Source organism: Mobula birostris, chromosome 25, assembly GCF_030028105.1.
Source record: "Mobula birostris isolate sMobBir1 chromosome 25, sMobBir1.hap1, whole genome shotgun sequence".
NCBI lineage: Eukaryota > Metazoa > Chordata > Chondrichthyes > Myliobatiformes > Myliobatidae > Mobula > Mobula birostris.
Window position 1 is genome coordinate 40,629,921 of NC_092394.1, and position 14,101 is coordinate 40,644,021.

Genomic DNA, 14,101 nt, shown 5'->3' on the forward strand with positions numbered 1-14,101 from the left:
CTCACTTTCAAGGACTCTAATTCATGTTCTCAATATTATTTATTTTATTTTTCCTTTTGTATTTGCATAACTTGTTGTCATTGGCACATTGGTTGTTTATCCATCTTTGCTTGGGTGTAGATTTTCATCGATTCTATTTCGTTTCTTTGTATTTACTGTGAATGCCTGCAAGAAATTGAATCTCAGGGTTGTATATGATAATAAATTTACCCTGAACTTAGTTTTCAGCTGCCTTCTGACCCATGCCCTGGCCAAGAGTGGCTGCATCACAGAACTAATCCCATAACACAATCTGTACCTCACCTGCTTGATTACCAACTCTTTGATATCATAGACATGTCTCAATAAAGATTTTGACATCTAAAATCCAGGGACTTCTGCAATCTTCTCACAACGTCACCTTGACAATCCTCCATGGCTTGATGGTCAGAGGCCATTTCTCCATCACCTTGTAACCTGTACCAGTTTCAACTCTTCTTTTCCTTCACTGGTTCCTCCCCACCCCACCACTCCCCAGGTTACACTGCAGCAATGTTAGACACGTTCATAACCCAGGAATAGTCAATTGTGCAGTGTGGAGTTGGTCCCATCTATAAACAACGGCAGCTAATAATTCAGGGATAATATGGACCCTTTATCCAATGACCACATTTCCATGTTTCCTTCAAAGGACGGAATGCTCTGCCTTCCCATCACTCCTACAATGATATGGGGATATTACAGCATGTCAGACTCCTTTTGAGCGAAATTGTACCAGCCTGAACTGTGGAGCATTATAAGAATCCAGTAATGCGGGAGGCCATATATCACACAAAACGTAGACTTTGGGTCTACAATCCATGCCGTAGGAGGTGCTTAACTGCAATGGCTTGTCAGAGATTGGAAGCATTACCATCGACAGGCACAACAAACGGTCCTGTAATAACTGAAAGTAGTCAACATACATCCTCTCGAAAAGAGATGGGTACATGTTTAGATCATAGCTGTACACAATTATAGCCTCCATTCTTCATACATAGACCAGGACATTGAAGATCTTGATCAATTACCTTCATATGAACACCTCCTATGTGCCGAGTACCCCTGTAGCACCTTCAGTGTCAATGCACCGGGCGGCATTCTGGCACCTTGACTCACCAACAGCCAATGCAGCTTTAACCGCAAGGGTCTTCACACCCCCACATGATTGGATGTCTGCTGTAACATTTGTACTCTGGTTCAAAGTAGTTTTAAAGGTAAATGATCAGAGTGAAACAACTGGTATCGAGAAATTTCCAAAAGCGAGCGATCCCAAAACTGACGGCCAGAACCTCTGTCAAACAGTGAATAACATTTCATACTTGAGGGGTTCCGCGGGTCAATCTGATTTCTGTTTGTCATGATGCACCGCAACAGGATTTACCTGTTTGCTCGACATAACTCTCATGCACTCCAGGCCTCCACTCTCTACAATAACTTACATAGAGGACTATAAATATTGGCCAAACCTGATAAAAATTGAGCAATACTGCAGCATCCCCGGAAGAGCAAAACATGGCATTAGCAGTCAGATCTCTTGCAGTTTTCTCTAGACAGGTCTCAGCCATTCACACCGGTTCAGAAAATCAAACTGACAACTGCAGATTGCATAAATGCACTTGTTACACTACGGCTGGACATTGTGGTTCTGTAACCTGCCAAGTACCTCATCCGACACTGTCAAGCACTGCTTTCCATCTCTGTGGCAACAAGGATATCCCAGTTGTTTAAACAGCTCAGGATTCCTTTCAGCTTTCCACACATGGCAAAGGAAAAGATTTCAGGGGCCAACTTTATCCCATATGGTAAATTGGTGGAAGTATACAAACCAGAGTGTGTGTTAAACACGTGTAATTTTGGCTTGTAACACATGTTAAGGAAGGCAGGATAATTACTTATGCTGAATCTGGAAGCTCCTTCTAACCTGCACAATGGCAAATAGATCACAAAACAAGTTAGGTGAAATAAAGAGAATAACCTCACAAATCCGGCAAAGGGACAGGAGCTTCACCAAAATTAATTCCATCTCAGATTCAGAGATAATCACGTTTGAGCCACCAGTCCATTGGGTCTCTGATGAACCCCATGAAGCATCACTGACTGACCAAAAAAAAAGGGCAGCATAAAAACTGCTAAAATAATACAGAATGAAGTATTCTTAGTGAGGGAAGAGATTGCTGGGGTTTTGACAGAGATCTTTGTGTCCTCACTGGTCACAGGAGAAATACCAGAGGATTGGAGAACAAATACTGTTCTTTGTTTAAGAAATGTAATAGGGATAATCCAGGGAATTATAGGCCAGTGAGTCCTATGTCAGTGGTGGGCAAACTAATGGAGAGGATTCTTAGGAATGGGGTTTACAAACATTTGGAAAAGCATGGTCTTATTAGGGACGGTGAGCATGGCTTTGTTAGGGACAGGTTGTGCCTTAAGTGGCTGACTGACTTTTCCCTGAAAGTGAAGAACAAACTGATGGAAGGTAGAGTGGCAGATGTGGGCGATATGGATTTTATTAAAGTGCTAGACAAGGTTTCCCATGGAAGGCTCATCCAGGAAGTACTGAGGCATGGAATCCATGGAATTGACTGCATGGATTCGGAATTGCCTTGCCCACAGAAGGCAAAGGGTGGTAGCAGATGGAGCACATTCTGCCTGGAGATCTGTGACTAGTGGCGATCTGGGACACCTGCTCTTTGTGCTTTGAAGGGAGAATACAAGGTTGATGGCAGATTCTTAGCAGGTTGGAAGAACAGAGGGATCTTGTGGTCCAAGTTAACTGATCTCCCGAAGTTGCCACACACTGATAGGGTGGTAGAGAAGGTGTATGGTGTGTTGGTCTTCGTTAGTCAGGGGATTGAGTGCAGCAGCAGCAAGGTCATGATGCAGTCCTATAAAACTCTGGCTAGATCACACTTGGAGAACTGTGCTCAGTTCTGGTCACCTCATTATTGGAAAGATATGGAAGCCCTAGAGAGGGTGCAGTGGAGATTTACAGGGTGCTGACTGGATTAGACAGCATGTCTTACGAGGAATGGTTGAGTGAGCTAGGGCTTTTCTCTTTGGGGCAAAGGAGGACGAGAAACAACATGCTATAGGTGAGGAAGATACTAAGAGAACGCACACACTGTACTGCTGCTGTAAAGATAACCCATTTCACGACATAAGCCAGTCATATTAAACCCGATTCTTTCTGATCTTCTACACCTCTACAAGTCACCTCTCATCCTCCTTCGCTCCTAAGAGAAAAGCCTTAGCTCGCTCAACCTTTTCCTCATGACATGCTCTCCAACCAGGCAGCATCCTGATAAACCTCCTCTGTACCCTCTCTCCATCTACAGACTACACATTGCATACAGCTTCACATGATGATCACAGACGAGGTTTAAGTGATATTGTTCAGTGTCGTAGATAGGAATTCACTGCATCAGTTTATCAGAGAAGGTCTTCACCGGACTAGAGAGTGTAGTCGTGAAGCTGAGCTCACTGTAATGGTTTCCTACTGTGTACTAGACTATAGACGACTTGTCATATATACGCTGGTAATACAGGAGCAGCAGAACCAATTCCCATTATCTTCAACCTACTGAATTCATCCTGAGTTGCGTTCCAGACTTTGGGTATACAAAAGTCCGGATCAGAGCTCAGTTTCTTCACACCACACATGCAGCCTGACCAGATGTGTTCTATTTCACATTTAGAGATCCAGGATTTTTTAAAATTGTTTTTAGTGTCTAAGGTATTTTGTTCTACAGTTTAAGATCTTGCCACTGGCTTTTCAAACATTGTAACCTGAGCTGGCACTATGTTGATAAAAGTTAAGCAAATGTATTATTTATAAATAAGGGCTTATTATACTTTTGCTGAAGATGTACGGCTTACCTCAGCCCTGATCTCTAACAGCCAAATCGCTTTTCCTGAGCCGATAAAGGCTGGATTCAGCAGAGACATTTCTCAGGCATTCCTCCCAAAAGCAATCATGTCCAATAGCCAACATCTGAATTTCAATCAATACAGGACATTAGCTGGAAACCTCTCACTGAAGTGTAGTAACAAAGCTTCGATATTGACATCGACTCCACATTCAGTGACACTATTTGGCATCAGTTACCGGTGCTGAGCAATGAAGAAAAGATCAGCATTTATTTCCTGTAGGATTCGGATACTCCCTTAACCAAGGAAATCTGATGAGCTCGTATTGACCTATTAAATAGTACATTAGAAACGGTTCCTGATAATTACGTGATGTTAATCCAGCAAATGAGAATGGAGCCATTTTAATCTCCACATTTAGTGCTGTCAATGACTGCTTTAGATTCCCAACACCCAAATCTTTTATCCCCCCCCACCCTGCCTGTTGGGTTTTACCTGCTGTATTAGTTAACAATACAAAACATCCACTCCAATCAAATGGGAACTGTTAAGGTGCAACACAACCTGTGTCGGATTCAAAATTCCCAGAGAGGGAAAAAAAACACATCAGTATAGAGCAGATCGGAGTCAGAGTCAGAGTATACAGTGTGGAGACAGGCCCCTCCACCCATGTAGAGCACATCGGAGTCAGAGTCAGAGTATACAGTATGGAGACAGGCCCCTCCACCCATGTAAGATAGATCAGGGTCAGGGTCAGAGTACAGTACAGAGACCGGTCTTTCCACCCATGTAGAGCACATCAGGGTCAGGGTCAGAGTACAGTATGGAGACTGGCACTACCACCCATGTAGAGCAGATCAGGGTCAGAGTACAAAGACAGGCACTACCACCTATGCCAATCGCGGTGCCCCCACTAAATTGGTCCCATTTGCCAGCATTTGGGCCAAATCGCTCTAAGCTCTTCTTATCCATGTAATTATCCAGATCTCTTCTGAATGTTGTTATTGTGCCCGTTACAATCAGTAGCTCACTGCATACATGCACCATTGTGTGTGCGACAGTGAATCTCCTTCACATCTCACCCTCAACTGGTGCCCTGGGCAGAGGACTCTGTACACCCACCTATCCATGCCCCTCATGATTTTATACATCTCTAAAGTCACTGCTCAATCTCCTCTGTTCCAAGAAATAGTCCTAGCCTAGCCAACCTCTCCCTATAACGCAGGCCTTCGAGCTCTGGCAGCATCCTCAAATCTTCTCTGTGCTCTTTTCAGCTTAACGACGTCCTTCCCAAAACAGGACTTCCAAAATCTTACTACTACCATCGAGCAGGAGGTACAGGAGCCTTAGGTCTAACGCAACCAGGTTCAGGAACAGTTATTATCCTACAACCATCAGGCTCTGGAATCAGTGTGGATAACTTCCCTCAGCTTAACAATGAACTGACTCTAGCATTGTGAGCAAGTTGCTCTGGATTTCCAGTACCTGCAGGATCTCGTGACCACAACCTACAGACAATCTACAGTTCAAGAACTCTACAACTCGTGTTTGTATTATTTATTTTTATTTGTATTAATTGCATGATTTGCCTTTTTCTGCACATTGGTTGGTTGTTCAATCTTTGTTTATGTACAGTTTTTCATAAATTCTATTGTATTTATTTATTTTCCTGTAAATGCCTGAAAGAAAATGAACTCAAAGCAGTATATGGTGACATACAAACACTTTGAATCATGCCCAAAACTCCAAGTGCTTCCTCACTAAGGGCAGAACTTGTAGCACTGTGTATGATATTCAACACCCGACTAATGAAGGCCAGCACGTCAGGCGCATTCTTTACCACCATGTCTGTCTGTGACACTGCTTTCAGCAAACTATATACTTGTACTCCTTGGCCCTTCTGTTCTCCAACATTCCCCAGGGCCTGATCATTCACTGTACATCCTATCCCTTGTTTCACTTCCCAAAATGCAACACCTTGCACTTATCTGAATTGAAAGCCATTTGCAACCGCACACATACCCCGCTGTAATGTTTGATAACCTTCCTGCCTCTCTACAGAAATACAGATATACAAGTCAAGTTACAATTTACATCTCTGGAACTTCTAAATCTTCAGGCTTACATCACAGGTGTCCACAATGAAGGACTAATCGCCAGTCGCCCGGACACTGCAGCGGTGGATGCACAGAAGTAATCACTGGTGATATTAACATCAAAACATTCAAGAAGGGATACAAGATGGTTGGATTGACAGGGATATTGAGGCAGTCGGTCATGTTAAAGTTCTCAGTAAAGTAAACCAAAGTTGGCAATCCAAAAATACATGGAGCCTTAAGCTCCTTTAGAATCACCTGTGGTGCTTCTGCTTTATTTCACATCTCAAGGAGTTTGGTTTCCAATCACCTTTCCATAAAGCCAGAAGACATAGGAGCAGAATTAGGCCATTCAGCCCATCAAGGCTGCTTGCCATTCCACCATGGCTGATTTATTATCCCTCTCAACCCCATTCTCCTGTCTGCTCCCCATAACCTTTGACACCCTGACTAAGCAAGAACCTATCAACCTCCACTTCAAATATGCTCAATGACTTGGTCTTCGCAGCCATCTTGGCAACGAATTCCACAGATTCACCACCCTCTGGATAAAGAAATTCCTTCTCATCTCTGTTTTAAGGCTGTGCCCTCTGGTCCTAGACTCACCCACAATGGGAAACATCCTCTCGACATCCGCTATTCAGTCCTTTCAATACTTGATACATTTCAATGAGATTCCCTCTCATTCTTCTAAACTCCAGTGGGTACAGGCCCAAAATTTAATTAAAAACTCAAATCAAAAAACCTTAAGATATCCAGGATAATGAAAGGTAAAATATACTCCTATAATTTATTTCCGACTTCTGTCCTCTTGGCAATACTGGACAGGCACATGGGACCCCCCCCCCCCACCCCCACCCCCATTAGTGATATAACTGTCCAAGCTTTTATCTCACAGCTGGAGTGACCTGGATTTGACCTTGACCCTGTCCAAGCTTCTATCTCACAGCTGGAGTGACCTGAATCTAACCCTGACCCCGTCCAAGTTTCTATCTCACAGCTGGAGTGACCTGAATCTAACCCTGACCCCGTCCAAGCTTCTATCTCTCAGCTGGTGACCTGGATTTAACCCTGACCCTGTCCAAGCTTCTAACTCACAGCTGGAGTGACCTGAATCTAACCCTGACCCCGTCCAGGTTTCTATCTCACAGCTGGAGTGACCTGGATTTAACCCTGACCCCGTCCAAGCTTCTATCTCACAGCTGGTGACCTGGATTTAACCCTGACCATGTCCAAGCTTCTATCTCACAGCTGGAGTGACCTGGATTTAACCTTGACCCTGTCCAAGCTTCTAACTCACAGCTGGTGACCTGGATTTAACCCTGACCCTGTCCAAGCTTCTATCTCACAGCTGGTGACCTGGATCTAACCCTGATCTTGGATGTGGATTTCACACATTCTCTGTGACCGTGTGAAATTCCTCGGAGTGTACTGACTTTCTTCAAAGACAGTCTTTCTTCCCAAATACATAAGGTAGTAGGTTCATTGACCACAGTATAGTGTCCCTAGTACTTAGGTGACTGCTACAATCCTTTTGTCACAGGGGTGGGTGGGCAAAGAGTTGTTGAGAATTGCAGGAGCACAAAGAGACTAATGTTGATAGTTGGAGTGGACTTGGTGGACCAATGTACAAGTTTCCGTGCTATTGGGAGTCTGTGATTCCTTACGTAACCATGCATCATTTCACAGATCAGCCCGGGTAAAGGAGCTGAAGCTTAAAACAATCCTTATAACTGGCCAAAGAAAATGTGAGAAAGGTTGCCATGGCTTCCTTCTGTTGTCCTCTGTACGGTTCCTTTGTAGTGCAAGGTGGGGTTGGACGTACACGACGGCTGGTCAGGAATCTGGGTCGGACACAACGGTCACCTTTGTGAGTTTTCATTAAGTGGCCACACACTCCAGGGAAGCTTCAATCATTATGCTGCAGCTTTCAGACCCCAGATACTAAAAGCAAGCTCTTGTCTGGAAAAAGGAAGGTAAGTATAACTGGAAATTGATTTTACAGTTGAAAAGGTGATAGAGGGTTGATATTGATCAGTATGATGTGTAATATTTGGGGCACCACAGTAGCTTTGCGTTTAGCGCAACACCATTACTGCTCGGGGCGCTGGAGTTCGGTGTTCAGTCCTGGTGTTCTCTGTACATCCTCCCTGTGGAACGTGGGGGTTTTCTGGGTCCTCTGCTTTCCTCCCACATTTCAAAGACGCACTGTGTAGATTAATCAGTCATTGTAAATTGTCCTACGATTAGATTAGGCTTAAATCGGGTTGGTGGGGTTGCTGGGTGCTTGGGCTTGAAAGTCTGGAAGGGCCGATTCCGCACAGATTCCACAAATAAAATAAATAAATATAGGATTAAATGCCTTTTGTTGGTGAACAAGCACAATCACACTTCATCACAAATATAATTTATTTGAACACCAGTATACAATACAAGTACATTGCAAACATTGACCAAAATGGACCATCTTGAAATTCAGCTACAGATTGGCAGGTAGGACATTGTGGCCATCTCTGAATCTTGGCTAAAGGATGGCTGCCATTGGGAGTTGAAAGTCCAAGGATATACGGTGTATCGGAAAGATAGGTTAGTAGGTAGAGGGGTGGTGTGGATCTGTGTATGAGAAATACTATTAAATCATTAGAAAGGGGTGACATAGGATCAGAAGGTGTAGAGTCTCTATGGGTTGAGTTAAGAAATGGCAACAGTAAAAGGACCCTAATGGCAGTTGTACACAGGCCTCCAAACAGTAGCTGGGATATGGATTACAAATTACAGCAGGAGATCGAAAAGGTGTGTCAGAAGGGCAATGTCTTGATAATCGTTGGGGATTTTAACATGCAAGTAGATTGGGATAACCAGGTCAGTAATGGACCTCAAGAGAGAATTTGTAGAACGTCTAAGGGGTAGCTTTTTACAACAGCTTGTTGTTCAGCCCACTAGGGTTGGGTGTTGTACAATGATTCAGAGGTGATAAGAGAGCCTAAGGTTAAGGAACCCTTAGGGAACAGTGATTACAATATGATTGAGTTCACTTTGAAATTTGAGAAGGAGAAATTAAAATCCAATGTGTCTGTATTTCGGTGGAATAAAGGAAACTACAATGGCATGAGAGGGGAACTGGCCAAAGTTGACTGGAGAGGGACACTAGCAGGAAGGCCAGCAGAGCAGCAATGGCTGGAGTTTCTGCAAAAAACGACGGAAGTGCAAGACAGATATATTCCAAATAAGAAGAAATTTTCAAATGGAAGAAAGACACTACCGTTGCTGACAAGTGAAGTCAGAGCCAGAGTAAAAGCAAGAGAGGGCATACAAAGGAAGCCAAAGCTAGTGGGAAGATAGAGGATTGGGAAGCTTTTAAAAACTTGCAGCAGGAAACTAAGAAGATTATTAGGGAGAAAAAGATGAATTATGAAAGGAAGCTGGTGACTAATATCAAAGAAGATACCAAGAGCTTTTTTAACTATATAAAGGGTAAAAGAGAGTCAAGGGTAGATATAGGACCAATGGAAAATGACGCTGGAGATATTGTAATGAGGGACGCAGAGATGGCAGAAGAACTGAATGCGTATTTTGCATCAGTCTTCACAGTGGAAGACATCTGCAGTATACCTGACATTCAAGAGTGTCGGGGAAGTGAAGTACATGCAGTGAAAGTTACGACTGAGAAGCTGCTCAGAAAACTCAATGGTCTGAGGGCGGATAAATCTCCTGGACCTGATGGAATGCACCCTCGGGTTCTGAAGGAAGTAGCTGGAGAGATTGTGGAGGCATTAACAATGATCTGTCAAGAATCAATTCTGGCATTGTACCGGATGACTGGAAAATTGCAAATGTTATTCCACTACTTAAGAAGGGTGGGAGGCAGCAGAAAGGAAACTGTAGACCTGTTCGCCTGATATCAGTGGTTGGGAAGTTGTTGGAATCGATTGTTAGGGATAAGATTACAAAGTACCTGGAGGTACATGACAAGATAGGCCAAAGCACGCATGGTTCCTTGAAAGGAAAATTCTGCCTGACTAACCTACTGCAATTTTTAGAGGAAATTACAAGCAGGGTAGACAAAGGAGATGCAGTAGATGTGGTGTACTTGGATTTTCAGAAAGTCTTTGACAAAGTGCTGCACATGAGGCTACTTACCAAGATAATAGCCCATGGAATTACAGGGAAGCTACTAGCATGGGTGGAGCATTGGCTGATCGGCAGAAAACAGTGAGTGGGAATAAAGGGATCTTATTCTGGCTGGCTGCCGGTTACCAGTGAAGTTCCACAGGGATCAGTGTTGGGACCGTTACTTTTTACGATGTATGTCAATGATTTGAACTACGGTATTAAGGGATTTGTGGCTAAATTTGCCAACGATACAAAGATAGGTGGAGGAGTGGGTAGTGTTGAGGAAAGAGAGAGCCTGCAGAGAGACTTTTTTAGGGGAATGGGCAAAGAAGTGGCAAATGAAATACAATGTTGGAAAGTGTAAGGTCATAGGTCATGCACTTTGGTGGAAGAAATAAACGAGCAGACTATTATTTAAATGGGGAGAGAATTCAAAGTTCTGAGATGCAATGGGACTTGGGAGTCCTCGTGCAGGATACCCTTAAGGTTAACCTCCAGGTTGAGTTGGTGGTGAAGAAGGTGAATGTGCTGTTGGCATTCATTTCCAGAGGTATAGAACATAGGAGCAGGGTTGTGATGTTGAGGCTCTATAAGGCACTCATGAGACCACACTTGGAGAATTATGTGCAGTTTTCAGCTCTTTATTTTAGAAACGGTATACCGACATTGGAGAAGGTTCAGAGAAAATTCACGAGAATGATTCCAGGAATGAAAGGGTTTCCATATGAGGAATGTTTGGCAGCTCTTGGGCTGTATTCCCTGCAGTTCAGGAGAATGAGGGGGGATCTCATAGAAACATACGGAATGTTAAAAGGCCTGAACAGATTAGATATGACAAAATTATTTCCCATGGTAGGGCAAGAAGGCACGACTTCATGATTGAAGACGTCCATTTGGAACAGAGATACAGAGAAATTACTTTAGTCAGAGGGTGGTAAATATGTGGAATTTGCTGCCATGAGAGGCTGTGGAGGCCAAGCAATTGGTGTATTTAAGGTAGAGATAGACAGGTTCTTGATTAGCCAGGGCAACAGAGGGTATGGGGAGAAGGCGGGGAATGGGGATGAATGGAAGACTTGGATCAGCCCATGATTGAATGGCGTAGCAGACTCGATGGGCCAAATGGCCTGCTCCTGCTCCTTTCTCTTTCGGTCTCAATCCAGGAAATGGTTCTGTTAAACCAAGATGGGGCAGTGATTGGACGGGTTGGGGGACCCAAGGATGATTAGGCACCATCTGGATGGAATGTGTATGTCAGAATTGTTGCTATGTGCCCAAAGCAGGAATCCCAACATAAAATCTCCCCCAAAATGTGCTTCTGGCAGGTAATCTAAATTTAAGAAGAGGCCAGTATGTTTATATTGAACACAAAATGTTCTTTAAAAAAACACAGCCTACGATGTGAGGCATGAGATATTACCCCAGTTACTGTCACCAGACTAACTTCACTCAGATGCTGAAGGAGTCCCACATTCCTGTCTCTCACACAGACTCAGGGAAATCTTTCACACCAAACTGTGGAGAAATGGAGGCAGAAGCAGATGCTCTGAGAGACCTTTTCCATCTCTCCTATCAAACAGGGTCTCAGCATCAAACTGGTGTGTCTAGACAGTTACACCTGTCTGATGGGGCGGCGGGGGGGGGGGGGGGGTTATTCATTCGTTAAATTACCATTTTCATCCCTGTTAGTTTCACCTCCAGATTACTGATTAAAGACCCAGTACAATGAGTATGACTAACAATAGACCACAGACGATGTTGCACATTAAATCATTCTTCTGAACATAGGCTTTGCTAAACCATGACAGAATGATAGTTTTGCTGAGCAGGGAACATGAAACAGATTGCTCCCCTTTCTCTCAACGTGAGCACACAACTGTCAGTACACGACGGCAGATGACAGTTCCCAGGCCCTTCTCCCCAGCCCCTCACACCTCTCACCACCGACCACAATGTTTGTAAGGAGGCTTTAGTTTCACGTGCTCTCGCTGGACCTTTGCTCGTCAGTTTATGTGAGTGAGGGGCGAGTAACCAGAGGGACACGGGGTGAGCTTATGTGAGTGACAGAGGGACGCGGGGCGAGTTTGTGTGAGTGACGGAGGGGCGCGGGGCGAGTTTGTGTGAGTGACGGAGGGACGCGGGGTGAGTTTGTGTGAGTAACGGAGTGATGCGGGGTGAGTTTGTGTGAGTGACGGAGGGACGCGGGGTGAGTTTGTGTGAGTGACGGAGGGACGCGGGGTGAGTTTGTGTGAGTGACGGAGGGACGCGGGGTGAGTTTGTGTGAGTGACGGAGGGACGCGGGGTGAGTTTGTGTGAGTGACGGAGGGACGCGGGGTGAGTTTGTGTGAGTGACGGAGGGACGCGGGGCGAGTGTGTGAATGACGGAGGGACGCGGGGTGAGTTTGTGTGAGTGACGGAGGGACGCGGGGTGAGTTTGTGTGAGTGACGGAGGGACGCGGGGCGAGTGTGTGAATGACGGAGGGACGCGGGGTGAGTTTGTGTGAGTGACGGAGGGACGCGGGGTGAGTTTGTGTGAGTGACGGAGGGACGCGGGGTGAGTTTGTGTGAGTGACGGAGGGACGCGGGGTGAGTTTGTGTGAGTGACGGAGGGACGCGGGGTGAGTTTGTGTGAGTGACGGAGGGACGCGGGGTGAGTTTGTGTGAGTGACGGAGGGACGCGGGGTGAGTTTGTGAATGACGGAGGGACGCGGGGTGAGTTTGTGAATGACGGAGGGACGCGGGGTGAGTTTGTGTGAGTGACGGAGGGACGCGGGGTGAGTTTGTGAATGACGGAGGGACGCGGGGTGAGTTTGTGTGAGTGACGGAGGGACGCGGGGTGAGTTTGTGAATGACGGAGGGACGCGGGGCGAGTGTGTGAATGACGGAGGGACGCGGGGTGAGTTTGTGTGAGTGACGGAGGGACGCGGGGTGAGTTTGTGTGAGTGACGGAGGGACGCGGGGTGAGTTTGTGTGAGTGACGGAGGGACGCGGGGCGAGTGTGTGAGTGACGGAGGGACGCGGGGTGAGTTTGTGTGAGTGACGGAGGGACGCGGGGTGAGTTTGTGTGAGTGACGGAGGGACGCGGGGCGAGTGTGTGAGTGACGGAGGGACGCGGGGTGAGTTTGTGTGAGTGACGGAGGGACGCGGGGTGAGTTTGTGTGAGTGACGGAGGGACGCGGGGCGAGTGACAGAGGGACGCGGGGTGAGTTTATGTGAGTGATAGAGGGACACGGGGCGAGTGACAGAGGGACGCGGGGTGAGTTTGTGTGAGTGACGGAGGGACGCGGGGTGAGTTTGTGTGAGTGACGGAGGGACGCGGGGCGAGTGTGTGAATGACGGAGGGACGCGGGGCGAGTTTGTGTGAGTGACAGAGGGACACGGGGTGAGTTTATGTGAGTGACGGAGGGACGCGGGGCGAGTTTGTGTGAGTGACGGAGGGACGCGGGGTGAGTTTGTGTGAGTGACGGAGGGACGCGGGGTGAGTTTGTGTGAGTGACGGAGGGACGCGGGGTGAGTTTGTGTGAGTGACGGAGGGACGCGGGGTGAGTTTGTGTGAGTGACGGAGGGACGCGGGGTGAGTTTGTGTGAGTGACGGAGGGACGCGGGGTGAGTTTGTGTGAGTGACGGAGGGACGCGGGGTGAGTTTGTGTGAGTGACGGAGGGACGCGGGGTGAGTTTGTGTGAGTGACGGAGGGACGCGGGGTGAGTTTGTGTGAGTGACGGAGGGACGCGGGGTGAGTTTATGTGAGTGAGGGGCGAGTGACGGCCCTTTCTCACCGACCATGCGGGCTGTCTGCTTCCACCCACCCGGAGTCTCTCCAGCGGCTCCGACACGACGTGCAGATGCTCTCCCGGCCTCGGCTCGGCCCCTCCAGCCTCTCCCGCCGGACACAGCCTCACTCGGCCCGGCAGCCGCCCAGACCCGACTCGGGGAAACAGAAACTCCTTCCCCTCACAGACTGACCCCTCACCCTCCGTCCACGGGACCGCCTGCCGCGGGGCCC

At 46.6% G+C, this 14,101-nt stretch overlaps 1 protein-coding gene across 3 annotated transcripts in view; it reads right to left on the reverse strand.

Moving 5' to 3' along the window:
* The window catches only part of fkbp6 (FKBP prolyl isomerase 6), a 79,341-nt gene extending 65,269 nt beyond the window's left edge, over positions 1-14,072 (reverse strand). The window contains exon 1 of one of the 3 annotated variants that reach the window (XM_072243056.1): positions 13,875-14,072. In XM_072243056.1, the coding sequence (XP_072099157.1) occupies positions 13,875-13,881 (7 nt within the window). In that variant the 5' untranslated portion in view covers positions 13,882-14,072. The remainder of the gene's footprint in view (positions 1-13,874) is intronic. The other 2 variants (XM_072243054.1, XM_072243055.1) reach the window with 2 other exon arrangements.
* Between the last annotated feature and the right edge of the window lie 29 nt (positions 14,073-14,101).